This window comes from Adiantum capillus-veneris, chromosome 9 (assembly GCF_014529385.1).
Source record: "Adiantum capillus-veneris isolate H3 chromosome 9, ASM1452938v2, whole genome shotgun sequence".
Lineage (NCBI taxonomy): Eukaryota > Viridiplantae > Streptophyta > Polypodiopsida > Polypodiales > Pteridaceae > Adiantum > Adiantum capillus-veneris.
In genome coordinates, this window is record NC_140939.1 from 145,044,269 (window position 1) to 145,058,159 (window position 13,891).

The 13,891-nt window shown below is 45.0% G+C and overlaps 1 protein-coding gene across 1 annotated transcript in view; it reads right to left on the reverse strand.

The window, feature by feature from the left end:
• The window catches only part of LOC147451311 (protein FMP32, mitochondrial-like), a 40,280-nt gene extending 27,123 nt beyond the window's left edge, over nt 1–13,157 (reverse strand). The window contains exon 1 of the mRNA XM_086520286.1: nt 12,798–13,157. Coding sequence (XP_086376412.1) covers nt 12,798–13,115 — 318 coding nt within the window. The 5' untranslated portion in view covers nt 13,116–13,157. The remainder of the gene's footprint in view (nt 1–12,797) is intronic.
• Between the last annotated feature and the right edge of the window lie 734 nt (nt 13,158–13,891).

The window sequence follows — 13,891 nt, forward strand, 5'->3', positions numbered from 1 at the left end:
CTGAAAACGCTAGGCTGATCTGGTGCTAGATGGGGAATCTAGCGAGGATCTGCAACCGGGTGGGAGCGGGTTCTCGCGAGGCTAAAGCTGAAAAACTGAAACGCTGGTGGTAATGGCTGAAAACGCTGATCTTCTTCTTGAGAAAACGCTGGGGCTCGTGCTAAGGTGCTGCCTGACTGCTGGGTGCCTGCCTCCTTGTGTCCTTGCTTCTTCTGTTTCTACTAAGTGCCCAATGGGTTTCTTTTATAGACATTTGGCAATTTGCCCTATCTACTTTTCCAACAAACTTCCAAAAGTCACTTTAAATAAAATGACTTATAAGAGGTGGTTCACGCGGTAAAATGCATGCATGATGAAATGACTGTTCTTGTGCAAGAGAGGGTATGCAAGTGTTACCGGTCTGGGCATGCACGTCCTGCTAGAGGCTCACAAAGTACCAGGCTCAGTCCTACGCTAAGACTGATGCTAGACTATGGCAAAAGCCTCTCCATATGGCACAAGTGAAGTGCGCACGTGACAAGAAGGCTTGTCCTAAGACAGCACCACCTAAAGAACCCAAAGCACCGACAGCTACCACAAGCACTTTAATGAACCAATGTGAGTCTCCACATGTTTCTGACACACACATTAATGAGTCTCTCTTTAAATGTTACGGTCATGTGAAGGGTCAACGTTTTGTCATATTGTTTGAGAACCGTCTGGTGTTGTATTCCTCTCTCTCTCTCTCTCTCTCTCTCTCTCTCTCTCTCTCTCTCTCTCTCTCTCTCTCTCTCTCTCTCTCTCTCTCTCAGTATGCATGATGTGATAGGTAACTCTCTTGTCGAGAGAGCCCGCCTAGAGGTTAGCCAAACAACTCCTCTAGAGGTGTCAGGCTTCGCTCCCGGTATGGACTCTCTCATTACGCAAAGTGATTGGACGGACAATACTCACTCTAAATGCCAAAAGTGACTCTTCATGATCATTCATGGTCAGGAGGGTCTACATTCTTTACCTCTCATTTCTCATGCGCAGATGAGGCGTGAATTACGAAGAGGAGCACAAGCCGCATTCATCTATGCCTCTCCAGTTTCCCAGAGCATTAAGGCTCGAGACAGGTATTCACCTTTGTTTACCAAGTATAAGCACCTCTTTTTACAGGATGATCTTCCACCCCGTCTCCCTTCCAAGTGATCGGAGGACTATCGCATCGAACTCACGGAGAGGGTACAGCAAGTCAGTAAGGCTCCCTACCGTTTGAACAAGACTCAAGAAGAGCTGCAACTCACGGAGTTGGTGGCCAGAGGATTCATACGTCCTAGTGAAAGTCCTTTTGCTACTCCTATTTTATTTGTCCGCAAGAAGGATGGTTCGTCTCGTTTGTGTGTTGATTACAGGGCATTGAACAAGATGACTGTCAAAAACAAGTTCGCGATGCTTCGCATTGAGTATATCATTGATAGCCTCAATGGGGCAAAGGTTTTCAGTCAGGTCGATCTCAAAAGTGGATACCATCAGGTAAGGGTATTCAAAGGCGACATCTACAAAACCGCTTTTCACACAGCGCGAGGGCAATGGGAGTATGTGGTCATGCCTTTTGGATTGACAGGTGTCGTGGGTACATTTAATCGTCTCATGGTAGGCCGTTTTGACGATATGGTTTGCATGTGTGTGTTCATCTTTCTCGATGATATTCTCATTTTTTATGCATCGTGGGAACAACATGAAAAGGATGTAGAAAGGGTTTTAACCCGTTTAGATGAGTATCAGTTGTACATTGCAGCTAAGAAATCTGAGTTTTCTCTCACTGAAGTTACTTATCTAGGTTAAATCATTTCTGCAGAAGGCGTCAAGTTAGATCCGCAAAAGTGGAACAGGTTCGTAATTGGGATTTACCCAAAACTGCATATGATGTGCGTTCTTTTCTTGGTTATGTCAAGCATATAGTTCGCACATAGAGACATTTGTATGCATTGCCGCACCCATGACAAATGTTTTGAAAGGGGTAAAGACTCGCCGACAACGCATGGATTTGCCAGAAGCAACCATTGAGGCTTTTGCAACTCTCAAAGTTGCGGTGGATAGAAGCACCATGTCTTATCCTTGCCTCTTGGGATGACCCCTTTGAGGTATGGATGGATGCAAGCAATGTCGCCATAGGTGTTGTGCTTCAGCAACATGGCCGTCCAGTTGCATTTCTTAGTCGGAATTGATTAGTACAGAAAAGAATTATTCAGTTTATGACAAAGAACTTCTGTCTGTTAAACACTCTCTGAAGAATTGAAAGCATTTTCTGTATGGTAGAGAGTTCACAGTTCGCACAAACCACCAAGCCCTCAAGTGACTATGCCTAGTGCACATTGGAGTGATCGCTAAGCACGGTGGTCATAATTTTTTGAGCAATTTGGAAGTTTGATTGAGTATGTGCCTGGTAAAGCTAACCCTGTTGCTCGAGCGTGAGGCTCAACGAGAACTACGCACTCAAGAATTAATTCGACAAGTACTAGCCTCGAAGTCTGAACCACCCAAAGATCGTGGGAGTTCCTCAAGTGGCGCAAGCCACGATGCGGATTCCAACCATCCAGTCATAGAGAAGTTGACTTTTAGTAAGTATGATGGTAAGATGGATGCTACGGTTATTCATTCTTGGTTGCATCAATTTAATGCTTATTTTGCGACAACTAAGAAGACAAGAAATAGCAAGGTTTTGACGGCAGCTATGTACCTTGCCGGTGATGCCATCAATTGGTACCACGCATGGCAAGAGGCACAGCTAGCCGCGCACCTAGAGGAAGCCGACGAACTCACGCCCCTTTCCTTCAATTGGGCTGATTTCCAAGACAAGCTCAAGGCACAGTTTATGCCACCTCAGTACCTCGCACGATTGAAGGACGATTGGCGCGCTCTCAAGCAAAATGGTATGCCGGTTATGTCTTTCTCTAATCGTGTTTTGCAACTAAGTACCCAATTACGCAAGTCGGATGATGAACGAAAAGAGGCATTCCTTTATGGATTGGACGAGTATATCAAATACGATGTCGAGGTGCTCGATCCAATCGATCTCAACAAGGCGGTAGCGATTGCTCTCGCACAGGAGATGAAGCACAACAAGGGAAAGCCTAAGGAGAACAAGACTTCCACAAGTACCTCACAGACTTCTCAAAACCCTCAGAAGGGGAAGAATCTTCTAACCAATCTTCCAACAGTCTCTCAGAAAATAATTCTTCCAATGAATCTAAGGGTGAGACTAACACAATTGCTAAACCTAAGCTTACTCCAGATGAAAAGGTAGCACAAGGAATTGTAGGAGGATACATCACATCGGAAGAGCAAAGCACTTATTCTAAGGAAGGTCGTTGTTTTCATTGTCACATTAAGGGTCACATAAAAAGAACATATCCTAAGCTTGAATCGAATGAATCTAAAGAATCCATAGAATCCACTTCCTCTGTCAATGCAATTAATGATAACACGAGTGTGCCCCAAGTTTCTCATGACCCTCCCATTGATGATTCTCTCATTAAATGTTATGGTCGTACGTCGGGGCAGCGTTTTGTCATTGTTTGACCCAGGTAGTATGCATGATGTGATCAGTCCCTCACTTGTTGAGAGAGCCCGCCTCGAATTGTCAGAGATCTCCTATCGAGGTCTCTGGCTTTCTTCCCGGTATGGACGCTCTCATCACAGAGGAGTGCCTTGATGTGTTGTTTGCAATTCAAAAAGCCGCCTTCACTAGAAGATTTGTTGTCTCTCCTCTCTCAGGATGTGATATGATATTGGGCATTCGATGGTTTTGTGATGCTAACCCTCTCATTGATTGGGAGGCTAACACTTTCACTCTCAATGCCATAAGTGATTCTCCCATTGTCATTCATGGAGAGGACATTGTTCATTCTCCATCTCTCATCGCTAATATGCAGGACAAGATTGAAAGGATTCAGGAGAAGGAGACTCTCTCAATCTCTTTTTCTCCAAAGCATGACACACAGGATTTGCATGATTGTGAGCAGCATGATGATTTGATTAACAATAATCAGCATGATGATTTGGATGATAAAGACAAGCATGACGATTTGCATGATCAAGATGTGATTTCTCACAAGCATGATGATTTGCATGAAGAAGATCTGATTGTTCACAAGGATGATGTGTTAGTTGATGCTTTTTCTAGCGAAGCTAACCTCGTTGCAGATTCGATCAATCACGAAGGATCGATCTTGGCTCTCGAGCCTAGGTCCAAAGAACCCTCACAGGAAGTATTATGTGTTCGCATGATTGATACACACGCATTGTTCGAATGTTTCATTCGTGATCGTTTCCTGTATTTTAGTCAGCATCTTTATGTGATCCCTTTTCCTAGGCATGACATATTGTATGTTGAGCACGTTTCTCTCATGGATGAGCACGAATGTATGCAGATTTTTCATGAAAAGCTGAAAAGTATGTATGTAAGGAAGTCACATTCCATGTCTCTTCCTTGGCATGACACATTCGTAGAACGAGCATATGAAAGTATGAGCACCAAGCATGGGCATTTCCATTGTGAATTGCCACAGTTGATTGCTCTAGATCAAAAGAGAAAGATTCGATCTCATTGTTTGCGTGTGTTTGATGAACGGTTTGTCACTCCGTCTCTTTGTTCATCTACATTGCATACACAAGTCTTTAGAGAAGACAAGATTTTTTCCACTCACTTTACATGGAATGGGTATGTTCATGGTTTTGTGTTGGAAATGGTTTCAGGAATTTTCAACCATGGAGATTCTTGAAGAAAGAAGCATGACACTCGACGAAGTTGAAGCATCGAAGGAGCCACAAAAGATTTTGTCGCTTTCGGCGCGGTCCAAAGAAGAAGACTTTGCAGACCTTTATGAAGTTCAAGTACCGCACGACCCACACATCAGAGTGGGCCAGCGAAGAGTCCCTTGCAGAATTCCGAATGCTATTGGCGATCTCCCTCGATGCCATACAGTTCGGTACCAGTACCTCACTTTGAAAAGGAGGGGATGTCACGTGACACATCCAACCCTATGTGTCCGCGGAAAAGCTACACCATGATCAGGGTTCAGTCAGTCCAGTCAATCTAGATTAGAAGTGATCTGGCACTTTTCTATTCGTAGACCGTGCATTCCCAGTCACTTAGTGTAGATGCATATCCTCTGGTTGCACACAACATGATCATTAGTATTCCCATCAGAATCCATTAGAATCAGTTAGGGGAATTTTCCAGTGACTTTAGCCTATTTTTCCTATTTTTGACATTTCACTTATTAATTTAAGTGACTTCCCAACAAAAGTAGGTAGGCCAATTTGGGTAAGAAAATATATAAGCAAACCAAAGCTAGCACTCTTGGGCAGATGAGCAAGGAGCACAACAGGCCTTTGGCAGCAGATACTCCCCTCTCTCAGCAAGAACCCCTCAAGCACCCCATCAAGCCTAGCGTTTCCAACCAGGATCACCAGCAGCAGACCCAAGCCATCCAAGCGTTTTGCATCAGATTTGGCATTTTTGCATCAGCCTTCATCGCCAGCAGATTCAGCCAGCCATTTAGCGTTTTTAAAGACCAGCATCTCTAGCGTTTTTGGTTGCAGCTACCAGCGTTTTCAGCCTTCATCCACAGCAGAGCAACCAGCGTTTTGGCCATCAACAGGGGCTGTATTACCCAGCGTTTTCAGCCTTCATTTCGCAGCAGACCAAGCAGTGTTTTCAGCCCTAAATCCCTGCATACACCAGCGTTTTTATCAAGGAGTTTCAGCCCTAAAACGCAGCCAAATCTGCGTTTTCAGCCGCCCAAAACAGCCCCAAGTTCAGCAGATCTTCAGCAATTAGATTCACCCCCAATTCAGCCCCCATTGTCGTCCTCGCCCTCACGGTTGTCGTCGTCGACATACCCTAGATCTGCATCAGTTTTCCATGCATCATCATTGTACCACTTTGTGCAATCAATCGTAGACCACTCTCACCAACGAGAGTGGGGCCTTCGGAGGAGAGTTTTACAACGTCTCTAGTGTCGTATCTCTCTTCTCTCTCTATCTCTCAGTCTCATACACTTGCACGCATAGTGTCCACTCACTTTGTTTGTGATCATAGCATTCTCTCATTAAGAACGGAAGGCTCTCCCTTCCATAAGAACGAAAAGGAACCTTGAGCACAGTTCGGAGCACTCATCTTGAGCAAAGTTCAAACATTCATTCCGCTGCACCTTACACTGTGTCTTCTCTTTTCTCTCTCTTTCTGTCAATTTCTGTTCAGCTCTTTCAAGTAGAGCAAAGTGTTCCTTGTGTTTGTGTGCAAAGTACTAGATCCGAGCAAATCCTTTTTCTCTTCTGCTGCACCTGATACCAGGTAAGGGGTGTGATTGGGTGACGACGAGTAGAGAGACCAAGAGATTGAGAAGTGAATGGGAGAAACGAAAATACGGATAGGTTGTCAACGTGTCAGCGTGTTTTTCGTACAACTGCCATGTCATCATGCTCCATGCAATTCTTCTCTGTGTGAGAGAGAGTCAGCGTGTTTTGCGGGTTGTTCGTACAACTGCCATGTCATCATGCTCCATGCAATTCTTCTCTGTGTGCGTGTGTGTGTGTGTGTGTGTGTGTGTGTGTGTGTGTGTGTGTGTGTGTGTGTGTGTGTGTGTGTGTGTGTGTGAGAGAGAGAGAGAGAGAGAGAGAGAGAGAGAGAGAGAGAGAGAGTGGATCTTGCTTTATCTTTAGGTCACTTGGGCACCATCGGATGGGTTTCCATAAGTTGGTGGGAGCTTCTTCTACCTCTTCTTCTTAGGGTTTAGGCCCCTCTGCCAGGATGTGCAAGTTGGCTCCGTTCTGCGTAAGCAATTTGTGACATCCCCCCTTCTTGAAAGAAAGTAATCGTTCGCGGTTACCGTATATCAGCAAAACAACTCAAGTTAGCTCAAAAATCTCCGAGGGTCATTCCGAGGGACAATCAATTTTCTCAATCCAGATTGGAGCTCTTGATATCTTGGGTCGTTGGATTCCCATAAAAATCTCATCCATTAAGGAGTCTCATTCTAGATCGGAGCTCTTGATATCTCATCCAATAAGGAATATTCAGTGGTTGGTGTAGCATAATGCAACACAAATGCTCACATATGCATGTTACAAGACGTAGAAACATAAAGCCACAGATGAAACCGCCCCCCTCTCCCCCCCTCCCCCGCAAATAACCATCTTGGTCCAGGCCATGAGCTGTTCAACAACTCCCTCATCACTCCTGCAAATAACCTAAAAAGGTCCGGGCCATGAGATATAGAGGCCTTTTACAACCAAACGCCCCCCCAAAACGCACACACCCTGCATCATTTGGAGGTGCTAAGAGTAACCACTGCTTGGACTTCTTAATACTTCCCCCATAAATAACCATCCAGGTCTAGGCCATAGTCCCCCAGCAAATAACCACAAGGGTCTGGGCCATATGGAAGCAGTCTTTAACATCATTTCTCACTACTCCATTCGGGAGTAAATCACCAAGCATTGAAACCAGTATTCAAACCAGAGTCAATCAGTTCAATTTGGCACCAAGGCAGGTTTAAAACATATACCATCCATTTCAAACAATACTTCCTCAAACACAGTTCAAAAGTATCTAACTATAAAACCATAGTTACCCGGAACGCGGAACGGGAACGGCGACGGGATCCCCGCGGAACGGGGGAACGGCTAGGGGTCCGGAACGGGAACGACGCGGAACGGGAGGTATAAAAAACACCCAAATAGTGCATTTTTTAGCTCCTTGTGTTTAAATACAAGGAGTATTAGAGTGCTTTGACTCTAATACTCACAAAAAACTCGTTTTGAAGACCATTCAACCTTGCTATGACTAGATGATGAGAGAGAGAGAGAGAGAGAGAGAGAGAGAGAGAGAGAGAGAGTGAAGAGGGAGAGACTCGAGAGAGTGAGAGGGAGAGGGAGAGATTTGAGAGGTGGGAGGGAGAGGAAGAGAGCTTGAAGGCTTGAAGCCTTGAGCCTTGAGAGAGTGAGTCTTGAGAGAGAGAGATCTTGAGAGTGTGAGAGGGAGAGAGCTTGAGCCTTGAGGATTAGCTTGTGGAGAGAAAGGGGGAGGGGGGTACATTTTATGAGTCCTTGAGGCCTTGCACACTTCAAACAGAAGCCCAAACATTTACTTCAATTTTTTCAATTTTTGCCAAATTTGTTTGTAGCCGTTGGCTGTTCCAGGGGCATTCCGGAACGTTCCGGAACAGCCGTTCCGGTTTGCACTGGCCACCCGAAACGTCAGATGTTCCGGGACGTTTCGGAACGTTCGGGAAGGGAACTGCCCCCCGGAACGCCGGAACGGAGGCTAGGGGGGCGTTCCCCGGTAACTCTGTATAAAACAACTAGAGATTCATTCAGGTTTTTGTTCGGACGGCCGAACTTTGAGGACGATTGGCTTGTCCTTTTGCATAAGGGTAATGGTTCGGTTTCGAATGTGGAGAGTTGCATCATTCTTGTCATGCCAAGGCATGCCCAAGAGAACGTCGCAATTGCCCACCTTCATAATGTGGAAATCGGCTTTTCCATGATAGCCTTGGATAGTGGAAGAGCACCAATGAGCAGTACCACTCTCTGAGTTTGCCCTGTGGCTAGCTCGGTTTCAATTTCTCCACCCTCTGCATCATAATCAAAGTACATCTGCTTCAAGAATTCTAGATGGATGAAGTTCTCTGTAGCTCCGAGGTCAAAGAAAATAAGGGCTTTCAAGCCGTTAACTTTGCCGTATGCTTGACACACTTCATTTGTACTTTCAAGGCGTATGCCATAGATATCAGGTACTAGTCCAATAGCCGCTTTAGCTCGTTTGGCCGGAGATGGTCCCAAGGTTCGATCGACCGTCGGTACGGGCGTCGGCTCTGCTGGTCTGTCAATGCATTGGGAACAACCAAAATAGTTATGCCCTGTTTGAAAGCATCCAAAGCATCAACCTTCTTGTAATAAGGTATCTTGTTGTTGAGGCATCAAATGAGGCCTTTGCGGTTGACTTTCATGAGATTCTCGAGAATTTTTTCGTTGTTCCAGTTATTAGTTACTTCTGTAGTAAACCCTAGCGTGCCTTTCATCAATTTGTAGCCGACCGCGGCATGGTCCATAAGCTCTTACATGGTTGAGACTTGCTTGGACAGGCAAGATTTCTTGCAATGGTGACGGTAGTCCAATGGTGTATCGCTCACACTGGTCCTCCAAGGAAATAAACTTAAAGGACACTCGAAGGTAGACATCGAGAAACCTTTGGATATAGTCGTCTATGGTCTCTGAGGCAAGCATTGATCCGGACTTCAAAGAGACAAGTCATATAACTGCGTGCAAATATTGTCTTGAAAGCTTGCCAAGTCCTTCGAGCATGCAGTCGCATCACGATTGAACTCCACCACTGCATGGCATTATCTTGAAGAAATTCCGCTGCTCAAAAAATCTTGGATTCTTCTGTATTATTCCCCAAAGCATAGATGTTGTCGAATTGTTGTAGGAACTACAATGCTTTCTTTTGATCTTTCATCTCGGAAAAGGTGAAAAATTTGACTGTCATGCCGCCATCCTTGAAATCTTTCGATTGGTTAGGCGTGTATCCCGAGTACAGATAATAAGGATATTTATATGGGCTTCAACCCTGGTGGCGGTGGTGGTGGGGGAGGTGAGGGCAATAGCGGTGGCAAAGGCAGTTGCACTGGATCAGGGTTATATGGTTGCACCATATTCCTAAAGACTCCCCCAATCGGAAAAAGGTACCACCTAGGGTATCAGAGGGGGCAACATGTAAGTCAGAAACCGTTGAAAACTTTGACGCATTGGAAGATTTTGTTGAGAATGTCGTGAAAGAATGTCGCGAAGCTCGTCGAGAAGAAACTACAAGTATTCTGTCGAATCCATGAACGCCATGTCTTGGGTTTCTTATGGCTTATGCCTTGTAAGACAGAGCGATGAAGACGAGAGCGCGCCCGATGCGCAATGGAGTAAGGGTGGGAGTGGCTAATAAGTCCGAGGTTGGGACACGAAGATTCTTTATATAAATTTAGAAGCGCCGGTTTGCTTTGTCTGCTCATTGGTAGGACCGGTATGCTTTCAAAAAAGCACACACCTGAAGCTCTAATACCACTGTCACGAGGACTAGCACCACGTGCCAACGGAAAAGAACAGACTGAATAACTTTAAGCACTTCAAATAACAACTGAGCTGAAAGAGATGCACAACAAACAAAATGGGGAGTGGCGGAGTTCCACCCCAAGAGAGCACTGGCCCCAAACCTTGGCACCCCTTTCGGTATTTCTTTATATTGCTTTAACACAGTACAAGTCGCTACTCCACGCTCTGCACCTTCACCCAGAAGCGTGCTAGAGAATGAGCCCATGGAGGCCCTTGGCCTATAAAAAGCAGTTACATGAAAAGCTTCAAACTCAAAAGCAATTGGTCCAAAAGCTGTCAGCGCGTTTTGCGGAAATCCGTACAGCTGCCACATCATCAGTGTAAAACATGAAAATCCGTACAGGTGCCACATCAGCATGTCAACGCGTTTTGCGGGCTGTTCGTACAATTGCCACATCATCATCCTCCACGCGATTCTTCTTTGTGTGTGTGTGTGAGTGGATCTTGCTTTATCTTTAGATCACTTGGGCCCCATCGCAAGGGGTCCCATAAGTTGGTGGGAACTTCTTCGGCTTCTTCTTCTGTTGTTGCTGCTATTCTTAGGGTTTAGGCACCTCGGTCAGGATGTGCAGGTTGCTCCATTCTTCAGTGGCTTGACACGTCAGTATTTTGTGACATTATGCTTTAGGGTTTTAGCTCAAGCCTCATGTAATAGCCTTGGACACTCCAAGGGAAAGATCTATTGCAACACACATGAGAAACTGCACAAAAAGGAACCGAAACTGCAAAGGGGGAGAGAGAGAGAGAGAGAGAGAGAGAGAGAGAGAGAGAGAGAGAAGAGGAGAGTCAAGTTTCAACACAGCACAGGGGAGTTCCGAGCCAAGATGCATCGGTCCCAAAGTTTGACACCCATTCCGCTATTTCTTTATTATTGCTTCACGAAAGTACAATGTCCAAGGGTCCTCTCTCTCGCAATGCTCCCATTGTCCCACGCAAATCCACCAAGAGTGAGGCCTTGGCTCTGTATTTTAAGGCCCTTGGCCAAAAGCATAAAACAAGAAAAGCAGTGTCCCAAGGGTGTTGCTATTGACTTCTCATTTGGGTGTCCAAACATGTTACAGTAAGGGCTCTGTTGTGGCTTTGCTCAGCCATATATGAGGTAGACGTACCTTTTCTAACTATACAAGCTATGTATTACCCACCTAGTAGGCTGGCATGAGACGTGCAGGACCCCTATTCCTAGGTCTTTGTGGGATCCGAGTCTCAATTGTATGCAATTTCTCGCTATATTCCCATTTATGGCTGACTTGGCATATTTTTCCAAGGGCCCCCCTTATTTTTGGATCATGGGGTTTTAATGAGGACGGTCAAGCAGATACTAGTGATCCCTATGTATAGATCACCCTCTCTTGTATTATTTCATCGTATAGAGAGATTGCAAGCATTTGGGTTCTATCAATCCGTCTAGCATTTTCCATCCTTCACGTTTTGCAAATTTGAATTGGCACACTCTCTATAGCATTTTTTTCTGCAACATTTTCTCCCTCTAAACTTGTGGTCTCTCTCTCTCTTCCGCACTTCCTTTCCCTCTTGTGGTGTGTTGCAATTGCAGGTTAGCACATTGCGAGGGTTGCCGAAGACCTTGCACTCGTGCTAAAGAGGGCTTCCGATTTTTGTGGTTGATTTGGAGGAGTTCCATCGCGGTAGTTCCGAGATTCAATGGCTGCCCTTGATCGAGATGAGTTTTCCTCACGGTTGCAAACTTAATCATCATCCGACTCACTCTTTCCGCTACACCTTCGCCACACGCACCGTGCACCATGGTGTTATACCATGGCTATGTCCCTTGTGCGGTTGGGGCTTGGTTGGAGCTTGGGACTAGTGGGGCTAGGGACTCGAAAACAAGTTGGCCACCCAAGTCACACCATCAGCAGGGAACACGACTTGTGCTGGCACCAAGACGAGCCCACAACTCGGTAGTTGATGGGACCTGGTATTTCAAGCACTTGCTAGATCTAGTCTCTAGACTGCCTACAGCTTTCCACATCATCCCCAAGAGTGTCTCTCCATCAGGAGTTGCTTGAAGCCATCAAGTAGAGCAGTTTGAACTCTCATAGGGAATGGACAGCCGATGCCAAGTCGCCATTCGGTTGGATCTACATCAGAGGTATCATCCTTGTTGCATGAGCATCAAGGTAACGCTTCTCGTACACATCATTTGTGCAAATGCCACTCTAGTAAACCTCTCTCTAAGTATATTAATGTGAAATCCGATCTCTGTCATGTTTATCATCGGTTATGCCTGACACCTCACTCTTAGCTCATTTTCTTAATGAGTGAAAGTTACGTGGAGTTATTTCTCTAGCATTGCACGCCCTCCCCCCTTTGTGTTTGTCGCCATAGGTAGGTGCTCCTCTCTCATCTCCCCACTAGGTCCTTTGTACAATAACTTTTACATAGCATGTAACAGCAGCCAGCCAACAGCTACATTGCTCCCTTTAAGTTCTCAACTAGTTGCTTTAAGTCTGTATTACACAAGGGGGTAGAATACCTTTGTGCACAACATGTGTGAACAAAAATTGTCAAGCGACATACATATCAATGTCTCAGTTTGAAAAAGGGCATTACATTTACAAAGATATAAACCATGAATGTCCCTTCCCCATTGCTGCGTAAACAGAAGTCCTTTCGACTTTGAAAAATGGCCAATGAAAGAAGAAGCTTACCAGGGCAAGGGTATCAACAAACATGACCTTCTTGCTTCCTTTCGAAGGAGAGACAAGCTGTGAGATGCGTCGAAGGAAAAGTCCTCTATCGGCAGCATCGTAAGAGGAGAAACCTCGCGCCGATGAGGAAGAGAGATTTGAGTATGGCGATGTTGAACAAATGAGAGTGGGGGCAGCGAAAGGGACAACGACGCGGCGACTGCAAAGCTTCCTCACAGCAATTTGACAAGCTTCCATGAAAGTTAAAACTACAACAACAATCGTCAACGCTACTTCTTTATTCTTCGTGCTTTGGTTGATTGTCAATTGCACATTCATGAATCGAATGGAAGTGTAATATTGTGTCCGTAGCTTGTGTCAACTACAGTGCTTGTTAGCCGCATTTGTATTGAATTGAAGTGAGACCTCAGGTAAGAGAAAACAAGAACCTAGAAGAGAAAAGGTTGGAGAGAGAGAGAGAGAGAGAGAGAGAGAGAGAGAGCGCTTGTGCTTTGTTTTCCACAAATCCTATTACCTTAAGTTGACACAGTCTTTTTCTTTCAATGCCATGATCTTCATGTTCCAATATGTCTAAATATGTCCTTAGCTTTTAGATCGTATTAATTATTTGATTCAATCTCGCTCTATTGTGTACATTCTTGTCATTTGTATAAGTGCGGTTGTGTCCTTTGAATTCAACAAGAGTATGCATCCCTAGAGAAGAAAATGGAGAGAGAGAGAGCTTGATACCTTTCACAAAGCAAGTTTTATTGTTTCTTAATTGGTACCGACTCTACTACATTATGATTGTGATGCCCCAAATCTGAGTCGTGCACCCCGCGCAAAAGAGCCATACGAAGAGTTAAAATTTATACACAATGATAGTATGGATCATTTGAAACATGTTCATTTTTAGATATTGTTCCCTTTTTATGTTTGCAAAAAAAAACATGTAAGTCTCCTTGCATGGGGGAGTTTGCACAAACCTCCCCAATTTTTTTAATACAAGGGAATGTGCCATTCCCATGGTAGCGTGCAAATCTCAGTGCGTTCATTTCATTGCGTTCATTTCATTCCCACGGTAGCGTGCAAATCTCAGTGCGTTCATTTCATTG